Here is an 18,446-nt window from a genome sequence, read left to right as displayed (position 1 = left end):
ATTATCAGGAGTTAATATCCAAAATATATAAAGAACTCCTACAACTTAATAGGAGAGAAACAAATAATCCAATTAAAAAACAGACAAAAGAACCTGAATAGACACTTTCCAAAGAAGACATTTAAATGGCCAACAAGTACATTGAAAAGGTGCCGAACATCACTAATGTTTAAGGAAATGCAAATCAAAACAGCAACAATATCACCTCACACCTGTTAGAATGGCTTTCATCAAAAAGAACTGATAAATGCTGGCAAGGATGTGGAGAAAAGGGAACCCTTGTGCACTGTTCTTGGGATTATAAACTGGTGCATCCACTATGGAAAGCAGTATGGAGATTCCCCCCAAAAATTAAAAATAGAACCACCATATGATCTAGAGATTCTGAATATATAGCCAAAAGAAAAGAAATCACCATGTGTTTTTTTAATTTTTTTATTGAAGAAATCACCATGTAAAGCGATATCTACACTCTCATGTTCACTCAGCATTATTTACAATAGCCAAGACATGGGAACAACCTAAGTGGTATTCAACAACAAATCAATGAATAAAGAAAATGGTGTGTGTGTGTGTGTGTGTGTGTGTATACAATGTAATACTATTGAGCCATAAAAAAAGGGAAATCCTGCCATTTACAACATGGATGAACCCTGAGGGCATTATCCTAAGTGAAAGAAGTCAGAGGAAGACAAATATTATTTCATATCCTTTATATGTGATATCTGAAAAATTTATAGAAAAAGAGAACAGATTTGTGGTTATCAGAGGTGGAGGATGGGGTGCAGGGTAACTAGATGATGGTAGTCAAAAGGTACAAACTTCCAGTTGTAATGTATCACATGATGACTATAATTAATGCTGCATGGTATATTTGAAAGTTGCTGAGAGTAGTTCCTAAAAGTGCTCATCACAAGGAAAAAAACGTGTGTGTGTGTGTGTCTATATGAGGCGATGGATGCTAACTAAACTTAATGACGTAATCATTTCACAGTACAGGTTAAGTCATTATGCTGTACACATTAAACTTATATAGTGCTGTATATCCACTATATTTTAATGAAACTGAAAGAAACAAAATAAATAAGGGGGGGAAATCACCATACTAGTTTAGTAACAGAAAAGTACTATAGTTTCATATAATCCTAATTCTTTTTTTCAAGATTTTATTGAAATTCAAGTTAGTTCGCATATAGTATATTAGTTTCAGGGGTAAAATTTAGTGATTCATCACTTACATATAACACCCAGTGCTCATTACATCAAGTGCCCTCCTTAATGCCCATCACCCAATTATACCATCTCCCCATCCGTGTCCCCTCCAGCAACCCTCAGTTTGTTCCCTATAGTTAAGAGTCTCTTACAGTCTGCCTCCCTGTCTTTATTTTTCCTTCCCTTCCCCTATGTCCATTTGTTTTGTTTCTTAAATTCCACATATGAGTGAAATCATACGATATTTGCCTTTCTCTGACTTATTTCCCTTACCATTATACTCTCTAGTTCCATCTACCTCGTTGCGAATGGCAAGATTTCATTCTTTTTGATGGGGCTGAGTAATATTCCATTGTATATATACACCATATCTTCTTTATCCATTCATCTGTCAATGGACACTTGAGCTCTTTCCATATTTTGGTTACTGTGGATAGTGCTGCTGTAAACACTGGGGTGCATGTGCCCCTTTGAATCACTATTTTTGTGTCCTTTGGATAAATACCTAGTAGTGAACTCTTGCCTGTTAGGATATCTCTAAAATTAACTTTTCAGGGTGCCTGGGTGGCTCAGTTGGTTAAGCGACTGCCTTCGGCTCAGGTCATGATCCTGGAGTCCCGGGATCAAGTCCCGCATCGGGCTCCCTGCTTAGCAGGGGTCTGCTTCTCTCTCTGACCCTCACCCCTCTCATTCTCTCTTTCTCATTCTCTCTCTCTCAAAAATAAATAAAATTTAAAAAAAAAAAAAAAACTTTTCATGGCAAAGTTAGTCCTTTTTGCATCTGTTAACTAAAGATGGTCACCTAATTCCCTCTGTAGCAGTGGCAGCCCCACCTTACAACCAAAACAACAAGGATGAGAGTAAAAGAAAGAATCAATGGGCTTATGGAAAATAAAGATGTCTGACTGGTAGCCTCCTACAACTAAGTACCATCTCCTATCCCATAGTCACCGGTCACCTGAGACAGTTCTCACATGTACTGTTAATTTTGTAGTCCAAAGAACACCGTAACAATAAGAAAGACAAGCAAGCATTTTTGGTTTTTAAGCCCTTGTAACATGTAAGTTTACTGTTCAACTCCCAGGCATTCAACTTTCTAACACAGTTTCAGGAATACTCTAACATAAGGTCACTGAATGTAAGTGTATAATGTATGTACACAAAAACACTGCAAAAACAATTTGAGATCTGATCCAGTGAAATCCAGTAGTGGCCAACACTAAGAATAACGTAGAGTGCTACAGAAGTATACTCCAAGAGAACATAGCTCAATGGAAGGGGAGTCTCAGAACACTAGGGTCAATAAAAGATTTCTATGACAGAGGATTAGAAGAGAGGCACAGAGAACTTCTAGTGTAAAATGAGCTATTCTGTTCTGCTCATAAGATAGGGAATGCTGATTCCCAGGACATAAATGTACAAGTGAGGCTAAATAAACAGGATTCTGTTAGAGCATTCATCTGCCCTCCTCTCTTTATTCACTTAAACACAAAACAAGCCCAATCTATTACTCAGGATTGTACTCACATTCAGAAAATAATTAGTACATTCTTAATTCTTTAAACTGTACTCACAGAAAAATGAATAATTATGGGGTTTTTCATTTCTTAATAAATTATCACATACACTGTAACTTTCAATACTTGAACATGAGCTCAAGTGAAATGGAATATTTAAATTCAAAATTCATATCAATCAAAATTCATATAGGGGCACTTTAAAACTCACAAAATTCACAAATGTGAAGTCTTTTTACCCTAATTTAAATATCAAGAAGTCTTACCGGTATCTCTTAATGCAAACCTAACTCAACACATTTTTAAGACACGGATAAATTTATAGTCCATGCCTTATTGGAAAGAAAATTTTATAACAACTCAAAATAATATTTCAGAGCGTACTGGAGGTGTTTTGTAGATGTGGGGAAATAAGCAGTTTGCAAACAGAGGAATAGAAAAAGCATATCACTATACCACATCTTTTTCCTAAATGGTTAAAGAACTATTCAACAACTCCAAAACCCTTTTTATATGCACACCTGGGAAGAATACCATATCCGTAACTTTGCTCGGACTTACACTGATGTGGTTTTAGACCAGATGTTTAAATGTTACAGTATGTACATTTTCTTCCCCTCTTCTAAGGCAGAAGTAAAGTAAGAGGAATATTTGACTTCACTCCACAAGAGACCTATTTAATAGTTTGGCGGTTATGTAAGTAAAGGTAGCTTGGCTAAGTCAATGTTGACGACATACAGAACGACATGATCCTAATGAGTTGGAAAATATTGGCTCTCAAGAGAATAGACCAGATGCTACTGAGCTGAGAAAGCTACTGTATTATTGAATTTCATTTTTATGAGGTAAAATTTATTATTCAACCATTAAGGTATCCCATATGAAATCTTGCATAAAATACTTTTACAGTTACATTCTGGAAAGTAGATTTTTATTTTAACATTAAGACATCACTTAAATGAGGGATTCAAATGTCCATTTGACCACCTTCAGCATAGATTTTAAAGTCTGAAAGCAATTTCCCTATAAATACCAGATTATTGGAACTACACTGTGAACAAAACAATTAACTACCTGAATAAGGAAAAAGTGGTAGCAAGTTCTTGTTTTCCTGAACAAAAAAATGGCCATGTGTGATTTATATTTTATCTTCTGGAGAATGACAAAGGTTAGAATTTCAATGATTTCAGTACCATGAGAAACATGAACAAAAATATGTAATTCAATAATCCCAATTAATATATATTTCAAACTTTAACAGTTCTCCTTTATCCTTTATGATTTATTATCTTAATTAGACTTCTAATACTTGCTATTTTTTCACTAACTAATCGCTAATGGAGTAGCAAACTACCTTACTGTATTTCTGGTCTCATTTATCAGACAGAGAGTATGATGTAGCAGAAATCATAGTAACAGAAAGGTTCAAGGGACCATAAGCTTAACCAAATTAATCAGTGAGTATCTGTAGGATGATATTTAAGAAAAACACTAAATTGTTCTGAGCATAAATTTTCATCATGTGTAACACAGGATATATAACTTGCCAACATTAATATTACTGGTAGGAAGCCAGTGAAATTAATGCATTGAGAAACATCAACCTAAAAAAGGTGAGCCAATTCAGATGATTCAAGTAAGTTTTATGGTATCCAGTCCCTACAGCATGCAGCTCACTAGAGGAGAAATGCTTAGTAGACAGCTATAAAGAACATAAAAGTAGATAAAAGGATAAAGTTTCAAATTTCTATTATCCCACCACATTGCAACATCCATTTATAGATTTGTTGCTCCACTCCCCTTTGGAGTCCCTAGCAGAAGAGAGAATATATGGTTCATCATAGGTTTCTGTGAACTAGGTGTGGCCTCTTATAAATAGCTATTTAAAGGGGCACAATGCACAGTTTCTTAGTAAGTCCAAAGAAGTACACCTAATCGATACCCTGAATTTTATACTTCAGTCATCAAGTTCACTGTTCATTAACCTATTTACTCTTTTGCCTTACTCTTTGAATTTTCCTTTGCCCTATAACTTCTCAGCTCAAACACTGGATCATCAAGACCCCAATTCTGACAATGGTTATCACAGTCTCCAAGAACCTCGTATCCTAGAACAACCTCCATAAGTAGTATTCCCATATGTATGATTCCAGCAGGATTCTATATCCAGGAAAAGTAAAACAAATCAACTCCACAAACAATACTTTATTTTGTACTCACAAGAACTCTATGAGTAGGTAAGAAGATATTATCACCATTTTACAGATGAGAAAGTTAAATGAAACTCAATGAAACAAGTGACTTTCCTTTAGATATATAATTACTGACAGGATTTCCACACTACATTTCAGTGCTCTCTCCTAAATTTCAATTATTAAATAAGGAAAATATTCTTATCACCTAACATAGACAGTAAGACTTATACTACACCAATATCTATATATAATACACAGATTAATAATATTTGATGCATAAAATTAAGTCTCTAAGAAGCATAAGCATAGAGCTTTGCATTTTATTCTAATTTTTGGAAGAGCTGAGAAAAAAGTCATTGTAGCTTTACAGAACATGTATTACTATTCAATATTCACATTTTCTCTTAAAGACTCTTAGATAAACCATCACAAAATAGAAATAACTGATTCAACAAACTAAAGTCATCTCTTTTTATTGTGACATATTGTGATTGTAACATGGAGTTTGTTAAAGAAAACATCTTTTCTACCTAAAGGCATTTTGTAGATGTGATGCTTGAAATTAAATTTGATACTGCATTTCTGAAGCACCATTATTAATCCAACATTTAGAATGAGAAGACTGAGGCACAAAATTGTTGCATATTAAGAGCCAATGAAATTCAACATAACATTATTTGATTTTATACATACAGGCCTATTTAACAGCTTCAGTTATTAAAAGGAAAAAATACGGTATTAAATAGGCATTTTTATAAAATTAATCAAGATAGTAAAATTGTGAAATAATTCTATACTTGTAAAGCAAAAATAACATTGTTTCTGTCCTCAGTTTTCCTAAGTAAAAATGCAGCATAAATAGGACTTATAAAACTTGACTACCAAATTAATTTATTTCCTTTGAGTGATAAATTATTTTACTACTTGTCATTGGCCACTCTTCACTAAGAGTCTTATGTTATTATAATCAGGGAATCAATAACCATATTTTCTTAGCTATCAGGATTTCAGAATAAACATTCTTCATTTTTAAAATTTTCCAGAAATGTCCTACACTTCACTACATACAATGTATTTTGCCAGTGACACGGTGCCATACCCCAGCATATTTTCCAAAAAGACATAAATATCAATACTGTACCTTCTAGGTAAGGAATTTTAGAATTTGTAAAGCATGTCATTAATTATTTATTATCAAATTATTTGAACTCTCTCTTTGGGAAAATACTAGATTTTCTTTTAGTTATTCAGGCATTTCTCACATCCTCAGTTTCCCAAACTCAAAATTTCAAGAAGTAATTACATAGAAATTTAATTCCTATTCTCACCAATGAAAAAGTAGAGCAATAACTGTATTTACTAACAATGTACATCTTTCATGTTTATAAATATAATGATCATAATACTTTCACTACATTATATGCATTCTATTTGATTATATTTTGTACTATTCAAATCTTAGTGGTAACCAACAAAGTTAATTTCAAACCCAAATAAGTCACAACCTGCATTTAAATGAAATGGTAAAGTAGGAACTCAATTATAAATCTTTCTAAAAATGACAAAAATCAGTAACAGTTCAGTTCAGATATGACAATGTTGTTTTGATGGTAGTAGAGATAACACACAGAACTTTCTTACAAGCAGAATATGTTGCAGAATAGACATGGAGAAAAGAAAACGAGAAGGGAAAAATTTAATCTAGAAAGCATCACAGAAATTGTTGGTCTTGGAATCAAGCTGAGTAATAAGAGCAGGAAGGATTCTGTGATGTAACAAAGTTTGAAATAATTAAAACAGCAAAAAGTAAAAGAAAATGGACCAGTAACAAAGAAGAAACAAGGCATTCTAAATGATAATAAGATCCAATGTAAAGATATACCTAAAGCTATAATTAAGGAAAAATTAGACAAGTCACCATCTGTAAAGTGAAAAGACAACCAAAAGAACTGCAGAAAACATTTCCAAACCATATAGCTGATAAGGGACTTGTATCTAGAATATACAAAGATTCTCACAGCTTAAAACAAAAAGATAAACAGGCCAATTAAAAAATGAACAAGAGACTTGTACAGACATTTCTCCACAGGAGATACATAAATAGCCAATAAGCACATGAAAAGATGCTCATCATCATTAGCCATAATAAAGATGCAAATCAAAACCACAATGAGGCAGCACTAAGTCATATGCTCTAGGATAGCTAGAACCAAAATGACAGGTAATAACAGCAGAGTGACGATGTGGAAAAACTCGAACATTCATATACTGCAGGTGGGAATATACAATGGCGTAGCTGCTTTGGAAAATAGTCTAGCAATTCCTCAAAAGGTTAACTACAGCCTTACCATATGATGCAACAATTCTACTTCTAGATATACAAACAAGAGAAATGAAAGCATATGTCCACACAAAAACTCATACACAAATGCTTATGGCATTATTCAGAATTGTCAAAAACAAAAATGTCAATCAACTGATGAATGGATAAACAAAATGTGATATATAGATACAAAGGAATCAACAATGAACAGAAATGATGTACTGATACAAGCTACAATATAGGCAAACTTCAAAAACAACATGCTAAGTGAAAGAATTCAGTCACAAAGTACTATATTTCATATGATCAATTTATATGAAATGTCCAGAACTGGCACATCCATAGAGGCCAAGAGCAGATTAGTGACTGCTTAGAGCTGGGTGGAGAGGAGGCTTGGGGAATGATGGCTAAAGAAAGTGGAACTTCTTTTGGGGTTCATAAAAGGTTCTAAAATTAGTATCGGTAATGGAAAGAGAACTCTTAATATACTACCAGGTAAATACTATGTACCTGAAAAGGATGAATTGATTGTATAGTATGTGAATTATACCTCAATAAAACTCTTTTTAAAAAAAAGATTTGGGGTACCTGGGTGGCTCAGTCGGTTAAGTATCTGCCTTTGGCTCAGGTCATGATCTCACGATCCTGGGATCCAGCCGGGCATCAGGCTCCCTGCTCAGGGGGAGTCTGTTTCTCCCTCTCCCTCTGCTCCTCCCTCTCCCCTGCTCATATACATACTCTCCCTCTCTCTCTCTCAAATAAATAAAATCTTAAAAAATATATATGATCATTTCAATAGTTGCAGAAAAACAAACAAACAACATCGATTCACAATAAAAACCCTATACAAAGTAAGTCTAGAAGGAACATACCTCACCATAATAAAGACCTTATATGAAAAGCCCACAGTCAACATCATACTCATAAGGTCAAGAACAAGACAAGGATGTCCATTCTCACCACTTTCATTCAACATACTACTGAAGTCCAAGCCACAGCAATTAGACACATAAAGAAATAAAAGGCATCCAAATCAGTAAGGATGAAGTAAAACTCTATTTGCAGATGACACAATACTATATATAGAAAACCCTAAAAATTCCACCAACAAATGACTAGAACTCATAAATGAATTCAGTAAAGTCACAGGACATGAAATGATCATACAGAAACCTGTTGCGTTCCTATACACTAATAATGAAGCAACAGAAAATGAAGTTAAGAAAACAATCCCATTTATAATTGCATCAAAAACAATAAAATACCTAGGAATAAACTTAAAGAGGTGAAAGATCTGGACTCTGGAAACTATAAAACAATGATTAAACTGAAGATGACACAAAGAAATGGAAAGACATTCCATGTTCATGGGTTGGAAGAACAAATACTGTTAAAACGTCTATACTACCCAAAGCAATCTACACATTTAATGTAATCCCTATCAAAATACTAACAGCTTTCTTCACAGAACTAGAACAAACAATCCTAAAATTTGTATGGAACCACAAAAGACCCTGAATAGCCAAAGCAATCTTGAAAAAGAAAAACAAAACTGGAGGCATCACAATTCCAGACATCAAGTTATATAACAAAGCTGTAATAATCAAAACGGAATGGTACTAGCATAAAAACAGACTCATACATCAATGGAACAGAATAGAGAACCCAGAAATGAACCCACAATTCTGTGCTCAACTAATCTTTGACAAAACAGGAAAGAATATCCAATGGAAAAAAGATAGTCTAGTCAACAAATAGTGTTGGGAAAACTGGACAGCAACATGTAAAAGAATGAAACTGGACCACTTTCTTACACCATACACAAAAATAAATTCAAAATGGATGAAAGACCTAAATGCAAGACCTGAAACCATAAAAATCTGAGAGAACACAGGCAGTAATTTCTCTGACGTCGGCCATAGTAACTTCTTTCTAGATAGATCTCCTGAGGCAAGGAAAACAAAAGCAAAAATAAATTTTGGAGGTTCCGTCAAAATAAAAAGCTTCTACACAGCAAAGGAAACAATCAACAAAACTAAAAGGCAACCTACAGAATGGGAGAAGATACTTGAAAATGACATATCTGATAGAGGGTTAGTATCCAAAATACATAAAGAACTTATATAACTCAACACCCAAAAAACCACCCTGAAAATCAAATAACTGAAAAATGAGCAGAAAACATGAATAGACATTTTTCCAAAGAAGACATAGATGGCCAACAGCCACATGAAAAGATGCTCAACATCACTCATCATCAGGGAAAGGCAAATTAAAACTACAATAAGAGATCACCTCACACCTGTCAGATTGGCTAAAATCAACAACACAAGAAACAATAGGTGTTGGTGAGAATGTGGGAAAGGGAAACCCTCTTACACTGTTGGTGGGAATGCAAACTGGTGCAGCCATACAGTAACAGTATGGAGGATCCTGAAAAAGTTAAAATTAGAACTACCCTATGACCCAGCAATCACACAACTGGGTATTTACACAAAGAATACAAAAACACTAATTCGAAGGGATGCATGCACCTCTATGTTTACTGCAGCATTATTTACAATAGCCAAACTATGGAAGCAGCCCAAATGTCCATCCATAGATGAATGGAGAAAGAAGATGTGGTATCTGTGTGTGTGGATGGATGGATGGATGGATGGATGGATGGATGGATGGATGGAGAGGGAGAGAGATAGGAATATTACTCAGCCTGAAAAGAATGAAATCTTGCCATTTGCAACAACATGGATGGAGCTAGAGAATATAATACTAAGTGAAATAAGTCAGAGAAAGACAAATACCAAATGATTTCACTCATGTGGAATTTAAGAAACAAAACATATATGTAAAGAAAAAAAGAAAGACAAACCAAGAAACAGACTCTTAACTACAGAGAACAAACTGATGGTTATCAAAGGGGAGATGGATGGGTGAATGGGTGAAATAAGTGATGGGGATTAAGAAGTGCACTTATGAGCACTGAGTAATGAATAGAATTGCTGAATAACCATATTGTACACCTGAAGCTAATATAACACTGTATGTTAACAACACTGGAATTAAAATAAAATGTAAAAAAATAGAAACAAAGGTGGACCAGTGGAATAAAAATAAATTAATTTTTAAAGAAAAAAAAGAAACCAAGGTATAATGTTTCTGGCATAGGGGAAGAAAGTAAACATGGGCAAAGGCATGAATGTGGAAAAGAATGTCATTTTTTGGAAGAACAAGTAGAATATAATTAATATAGTGTTAAATCCAAAGTAAAAGACTTGCGTTGACTTGTACTGTGTTAAAGAAATAGACATCTAAGAAAAAAGGATACTGCAGAAGAACATTATCAAACCAAAATTATGTTCAATATGTTCAATATAAAAAGAGGGAAAAGCCACTAGGTGAAGGACAAGAGAAATTGGATGCTGTGGGTTATTAACTACCAATAACAAGACAGTAGGTAGCCTAGTAGGAAGGTAAGCTAAAAGCACAAGATTATGATGGAAGGTGAGGCACAAATGTTGACGAGAAGTGCTTGGCTTACAACCAACTACAGAATGGAACTTCACACATTATGAGAATGTAAATTTGAGGGGCCCAAGAACATACATAGCATAACCACTTCATTAACATAGTAAATGAGAATCAGTTGTGATGTAAGGCAAAAGATCACATGTTTAAAACAAGCATATTAAACAGTGCTGAGTACTGACTATTGACACCTCACAGATGCACGATAATAAAATGCTAAAACTTAACACATTAAATATGTACCTCTTGGATCTTAAGATAGAAAATTTGAAGACAATACTACAAGCACTTTACTAAGAATATAATAAACAATAAGTTTGGGGAGTGCAAAAAGATATAAGAAAACTGGACACTTGGAAACCTGGCCCTTTAAAAATGGTTTAGCTGATCCTTTTAATTAATCTATTATCAATTTTATAGCTGCTTAATTTGATAAAAAATAAAATTCCTTGGCAAAGAGGGGAAACTTCCTAACATGATTCCATTTTCCTCACTTCCTCTAATCTGTAAAAAATTATTTCCACTAATTTTAGGTTTCTCAATGACAAAACATCAGGTTATGAATCACTGAACCTGTAGTTACTTGTCTGATCCATTTTGTAATATCTGCGCCAGTATTCTGTTAGGACAGAATATTTTCAGAGTAAGAAATTTTAAATAAGATGTTTTATCATAGCACAATCCATTTGATAAATTCAGAAAAGGAAATATGGAATTAGTTTGGCTAGAAAATAGGGAAATTGTAACAGTAAATAACACCATCACCTGCTTATTAATATGAATTTTCAGGCAATCTAAGCCAGTTGACAAAAACAAAAATTTTAAATAAAGGTAGGTTAATATTGTGAGACAGTAAACCAAAAAAGCTCTGGAGAGAACATCACTTTGGAAACAGAAATTTGACAAGGAAGGAAAGGAAGGAAAGGAAGAAAGAAAAGAAAAGAAAAGAAAAGAAAAGAAAAGAAAAGAAAAAAGAAAAGGAAAGAAAAAAAGAAAGAAAAGAAAGAAAGAAAGAAATGAATTAGATAATTTCAAACTGTGATAAACACTATGGCCAATGAAGGCCTCACTGTAGGCTTTATGGGTAAGGACCTAAAAGAAGAGATTTTGTACAGTGACTCCACATAAGATTATGGCCATATGAATGGCAATAACATAACATCTTAGTCCATTCAGGCTGCTCTAACAAAATACCACAGACTGGGCAACCTATAAGTAATAGAAATTTATTTCTCATTCCTGAGGTTGAAAGTCCAAGATCAAGGTGCCAGCATGGTCGGGTTCTGGCAAAAACCTCTTCTGGGCTGCAGACTACCAACTTCTTGGCGTGTCCTCACATAGTTGACAGGGCAAGGGAACACTCACGAGCCTCTTTTATACAGACATTAATTTCATAAGGACTCCATCCTCATGATCTAATAATCTTCCAAAGGCCCCCAATTACCTAATACCATGATATTGGGCATTAGAATTTCAACATATGAATTGGGGGGCATAAAGACACTCAGACCATAGCACATAATAATGCAGTCTACTTAAATATTCAACAATTTAAAAAGGTTTTTTTTGAATGAGATAAATATAACAAATATCATCCTTTTAATATAATATGTATACAATTATGTGCAATTTAGTATATTCACAAGTGTAAAAATTTCAGCACTATCTAATTCCAGAACATTCTTACCACCCAAAAAAACAAACAAACAAAAAAAACCCATCTAATAGTCACTCCCCATTCCTCTTTTTCCCCAGACTCTGGCAACTATTAATCTACTTTCTGTCTCTATGGATTTGCCTATTGTAAGCATTCCACATAAATGGAATCATAATATGTGACTTTTTGCATCTGGCTTCTTATACCTAGCATGGTGTTTCAAGGTTCCTCCATATTATAGCAGGTATCAGTACTGCATGCGTTTTTACATTTGAAAAATATTCCACTGTACAGATATAGAATATTTTTGTTTATCCATTCATCAGTTAATAGACATTTGTGTTGTTTCAACCTTTTGGCTATTAAGAATAATGCTTTGTGATCTCCTTTATATGTGGGATCTAAAAAAGGTGAATTCATAGAAGCAGAGAAGAGAAATAACAGTGGTTAGCAGGTGCAAGAAGATGGGGGAAATGAGATGTTGGTTAAACAGTACAAAATTGCAGTTATATAGAATGAGTAAGTCCTATAAATATGATGTACAGCCATGATGACTATAGTTAATACTGTATACTAGAAATTTGCTAAGACAGATTTTGTGTACTCATACCACATTAAAAAAAATAGTAACTGTGAGGAAACATATAGGTTAATTACCTTGATTGTAAGTAATCACTGCACCATGTATATCAAAACAACCATATGAATACCTTAAATATGTAAAATTTTTTAACAATAATTACATGCAAAAAAAATAATGCTATGAACATTCACGTACAAGATTTTGGTACATATATAGTTTCAATTTTCTGTGTATACCTGCAAGTAAAATTGCTGAGTCATACGGTAACTCTACATTTAACTTTTTTTTTTTTTAAGATTTTATTTATTTATTTACTTATTTATTTTAGAGAGCGCGTGCACCCAAGTGGGGCGGGGGGGGGAGCAGGAGGGGGAGAGAGAATCTCAAGCAGACTCTGTGCTGAGTGCAGAGTTCAATGTGGGGCTCAATCTCACAGCCCTGAGATCATGACCTGAGCCAAAATCAAGAGTCGGATGCTTAAAAAACTGAGCCACCCAGGTGCCGCCCCTTAACGTTTCACTTTTTGAAGATAATGACCACAAGTTTTTTCCCAAGCAGCAGTTATTTTTTAAGCTAATAATTCAATAGCAACATACAAATTCCAAAAAGCAGAGATGGAAAAAATAAAGTAACAGCAATTTTTTACAAAACATAGTTTAAAAAGTACAAAAAGAGATAAACAGTAAGATGAGAGAAACAAAGTCACAAAACAATCACACCAACCTAAACGGATTAAATTTACTAGCTAAAAGACTATAAAACTTCATTTAAAATATCTAGCTATATGCTCTTTCCAAGACATACACCTAAATCATAAAAACAGTTTTTAAGTAAAAGAATGCAAGAAGTAGTACAGGCAAATGCCAAACAAAAGAAAGTTAATTATAACTATGATAATATAAGAAAAAATAGATTTAAGTCAAAAGACTGAGGGATAGATTTGCTACATTTAATAAAAGAATCAATTTAAAAAGATTATAAATATGTATATATGTGTGGGAGGAGGGTTATGTGTTCATACACACACTAAAATTTGTACACTATTTCAGAGGACTCAAAGAATTTAAAGGCCTTTCATAAACCCCAAATGATGAAACATTTGCCTTGTCACTCTTTACAGAATCCTAAAACCTGACAACACACAACTATATAAAATTTTACATTAGTCATTAGGCATTTCAAAAAAAGTCCTCTGATTATAATGCTTTTTTTATTGTTTTTTTTAGAATTTATAATATATTCTCCCATAGTAAGGTCTGAAATTAAAACCTTCAAAAGCATCATATTAGAACAAAAAAGCCAATGTCTTATTTTCATATGCAAATTAAGTAGAAATTTCACAGGTTATTATTTATAAGGATGATTACATTTAATAAAAATATATTCTTTAAAAGCTACTTTTGTGTTACTGACAAAAGAAAGATGATTATTTTAAACTGAGACAACTAAAAAAAAAGGCAAACCTTCTGTAAATTTTTTACCTGCAAAATAAATGACAAGATAAAGATAACATCTCCTACACTGGCATCAAAGCAGAATTTTTATTTTTAATAGTTAACTCATTCAGTCAAGGTGTAAAATTAATGTTTTTCACACAAAACGGTTAATTTGTGGGGGATGGGCTAACTGGGTGATGGACATTAAGGAGGGCATGTGATGTAATGAGCACCGGGTATTATATAAGATTGATGAATCACTGAACTCTACCTCTGGAACTAATAATACACTATATGTTAATTAATTGAATTTAAATTTTTAAAAAAGGATTAATTTGCTTACCAAGGCTTAAAATATTATGATCAAGAATTTTATTCATATTTACCAGCATAATCAAGCATACCGTACTTATACCTGATTTGGTTATCATTTCAAACATACACATTACATTGATCCCCTCAGAAGTTATCCATGTAAGGCAAAAGGGTTAACTGTGCAAGAAGCTGGTAAAAAAGAACCTCCTGAAACTATAAAATACATTCAGAAATTGGTGGCAGGGAATGAAACTGAATGGCTCATATCCTGACTTTTACACAGGAGCTGTAAATATCACTTGCACAGAAATATAGTACACAATTTAAGTTCAGCAGGCTATACTTACGGATTTGAATAAGAAAATATTAGTCACCACTAATAAGAATTTACCAAATACTTGCCAAGAAGATTGTGTTCTCACCTATAGTTTGGAAAACTTCATTCATCAAAGCTTCATTCACTGATAAAGAGTTGACATTTCCAATATGAGACCAGCTTTGATATATTGCTTGCAGCAGAAGTGTCTGTGCTCTTGTAGCTTGAATTGTGAGATTTGGAAGTTCAAATATACCTTCAGTTATAGCAATCTGAGATCTTTTGGCCCTGCATAAGAAAAGAGAAAGAATAAGAGTATAGTAAATAGCATTTACAAATAGCAACATAAAAAATGAACTAGGTTGTAAGAAAAAAAGTAGACATTCAAAATATTTTAAATATAATTAAATCAAATAGATACGCAATTTCACAATTTAAATTTCACTATTTCAGAAACTTAAAAAATAAAAACACAAAAGTAGTGTCCATACATACACATTCATTCATACACAAACACACACACACACACACAACACACTGTTCAATTATAATTTTTCAACTGAGACAATCTTCAAAGATAACAATGAAAATAATACTAGTTAACATTTACGAAAATTTACTACCAGTTCTGCATTGTTCTAAACATCTTGTATCTATTAACTCAGAGTAAAAATACAAAAATTTAAATCCAGGGATTCTAATCCAGAGCCCTCTATCCTGTACTTCCTCTCGTAAGTTTTTATGAAATATTTACATTATACCCAGGTTCCTATTTGACAGTAAGAGAAAAATTTTTTTAGAATCTCTGCCCTGAAATATCTAATTCACCAATGACTTACTCATCTGGTTATTTCTTTGAATGAGGTACCTTATATAATTACATTTTCCAAATAGCAAAGCTTCAAAGTAAGAAAATAATAGGTCTGCGAACAACAAGACGATAAAGTTAATGAAATATGCAAGGTAAAGTGGAAAAAAGAAAAATCAAGAGAAAGAAAAAAAATTAGAATGCTACTATGGTAGACTCAGTCACCCTACTCTCTCTCAACCCCATAAACCTCTACCTTTATCATCTTGCCAACAATATCCACACAGAGTACTGAGCATCTCTTGTATAAAAACCTCAGAAGCCATGATCAAGTAGGATTCCTTTCAGGGATGCTAAGATGGTTGAAAATCAACAAACCAATAAACATTATACACCATATTAATAAAGATAAGGATAAAAATCACACTATCATCTCATTAGAGGCAGAAAAGGTGACAAAATTCAACATCCGTATGATAAAAACTCTGAACAAAGTGAGTATATAGGAAACATGCTTCTCCATAACAAAGACCATATATGTCAATTCCATAGCTAACATCACACACAATGGTGAAAAGCTGAAAGCTTTTCTCCTAAGATCAGAACAAGGCAAGGGTACCCACTTTTGCCACTTTTCTTCAACATAGTCTCGGAAATACCAGCCACAGCAACCACATGAGAAAAATTTTAAAAAGGTATCCAATTTGGTATGTTAAAAGTAAAACTGTCACTATTTGCAGATGACATGATACAATAATATAGAAAATCCTAAGGAATCCAGCAAAAAAAAAATTTTTAATAAATAAATTCAGTAAAGCTGCAGGATACAAAATACGTGGAAACCTGTTGCATTTCTGTACACTAATAATGAACTAGCAGAAAAAGAATTTTTTTTTTTTTATTTGAGAACGAGCAAGGGAGCACAAGTGAGGGGAAGAGACAGAGGGAGGGGGAGAAGCAGACTCCCCACTGAGCAGGGAGCCCAACACAATCCCAGGACCCTACAATCATGACCCCAAGCCAAAGGCAGATGCTTAACTGATGGGGTCACCCAGGCACCCCAAAAGAGAAATTAAGAAAATACATTTACAACTGGATCAAAAATAATACCTAAGAATAAATTTAACCAAGGAAGTAAAAAACTGTACTCTAAAAACCTTACACATTCATGAAAGAAATTAAAAATGACAGAAATAAATGGAAAGATATACCATGCTGATGAAAGAATTTTATTAACATATGCTGTTAATATATATAAATTATATATTGTTGTATCTTCAAAGGATTAATATGGTTAAAAGTCCATACCACCCAAAGCAATCTACATTTTCAATGCAATCCCTATCAAAATACCAATGGTATTTTTCACAGAATTTAAATAATCCTAAAATTTGTATGGAACCACAAAAGACCAAATAGTCCATGCATTCTTGAGAAAGAGGAACAAAGGTAGAGATATCACATGCCCTGATTTTAAACTATACTACAAACCTACAGTAATCAAAATAGTATGGTACCGGCACAAAAATAGACACATAGATCAATGGAATAGAATAGAAAACCCAGAAATGAACCCACAACTATATGGCCAATGGAAAAACGACAGTCTCTTCAATAAATGGTGTTGGCAAAATTGGACAGCTACATGCAAAAGAGTAAGACTGGACCACCTGTTTACACCATACACAAAAATAAACTGAAAATGAATTAAAGATCTAAATGTGAGACCTGAAACCATAAAAACCCAACAGGAGAACATAGGTGAGGGGCACCTGGGTGACTCAGTCAGTTAAGCATTGATGCTTGGTTTCGGCTCAGGTCGTGAGATCAAGCCCTGCATCGAGCTCCATGCTGGGCATGGAGCCTGCTTAAGATCCTCTCTCTCCCTCTCCCAATGTCCTTCCCCCCCACCCCAAACCCTGGCTTGTGGGTGAGTGCAGGCTCTCTCACTCGCTCGCTCTCTCTCAAAAAAAGAGAGCGAGAGAGAACACAGAACATAATTTCTTTGACACTGGCCATAGAAACATTTTTCTAGATGCGTCTCTTCTGGCAAGGAGAACAAAAGCAAAAATAAACTATTGGGACTGCATTAACATACAAAGCTTTCACACAGCAAAGGAAACCATCAACAAAACAAAAAGGCCACCTACTCAATGGAAGAAAATATTTGCAAATGAGAGATCCAATAAAAGGTTAGAATCCAAAATATATAAAGAACTCCTACAACTCAACACCAAAAAAAAAAACAAAACAAAAAACCAAATGCAATTAAAAAATGGGCAGAGGCCATAAATAAACATTTTTCCAAAGGGACATACAGATAGGCAACAGACACATAAAAAGACAGTCATCATGGGTGCCTGGGTGGCTCAGATGGTTAAGCATCTGCCTTCAGCTCAGGTCATGATCCCAGGGTCCTGGGAAAAAACCCCACATTGGGTTCCCTGCTCAGCGGGGAGTCTGCTTCTCCCTCTCCCTCTCCCTCTTCCCCTCCCCCTGCTTGTGCTCTGTCTCAAATGAATAAATAAAATCTTTATTAAAAAAAAAAAAAGACAGTGG

General features: G+C 33.9%; 1 protein-coding gene across 6 annotated transcripts in view; it reads right to left on the bottom strand.

Annotated features, from left to right (window-relative positions):
• VPS13B (vacuolar protein sorting 13 homolog B) overlaps positions 1–18,446 on the bottom strand; it is a 767,339-nt gene that overhangs the window by 601,304 nt on the left and 147,589 nt on the right. For all 6 annotated transcript variants that reach the window (XM_035011614.1, XM_035011613.1, XM_035011619.1 and 3 more), the window contains one exon: positions 15,186–15,367. In XM_035011614.1, coding sequence (XP_034867505.1) covers positions 15,186–15,367 — 182 coding nt within the window. The remainder of the gene's footprint in view (positions 1–15,185; positions 15,368–18,446) is intronic.

Source organism: Mirounga leonina, unplaced genomic scaffold (genome assembly GCF_011800145.1).
Source record: "Mirounga leonina isolate KUSES-001 unplaced genomic scaffold, KU_Mleo_1.0 Mir_165, whole genome shotgun sequence".
NCBI classification, from domain to species: Eukaryota; Metazoa; Chordata; class Mammalia; order Carnivora; family Phocidae; genus Mirounga; species Mirounga leonina.
Note: the sequence above shows the minus strand (reverse complement) of the source record. Positions and strands in the feature narration are given on the sequence as shown.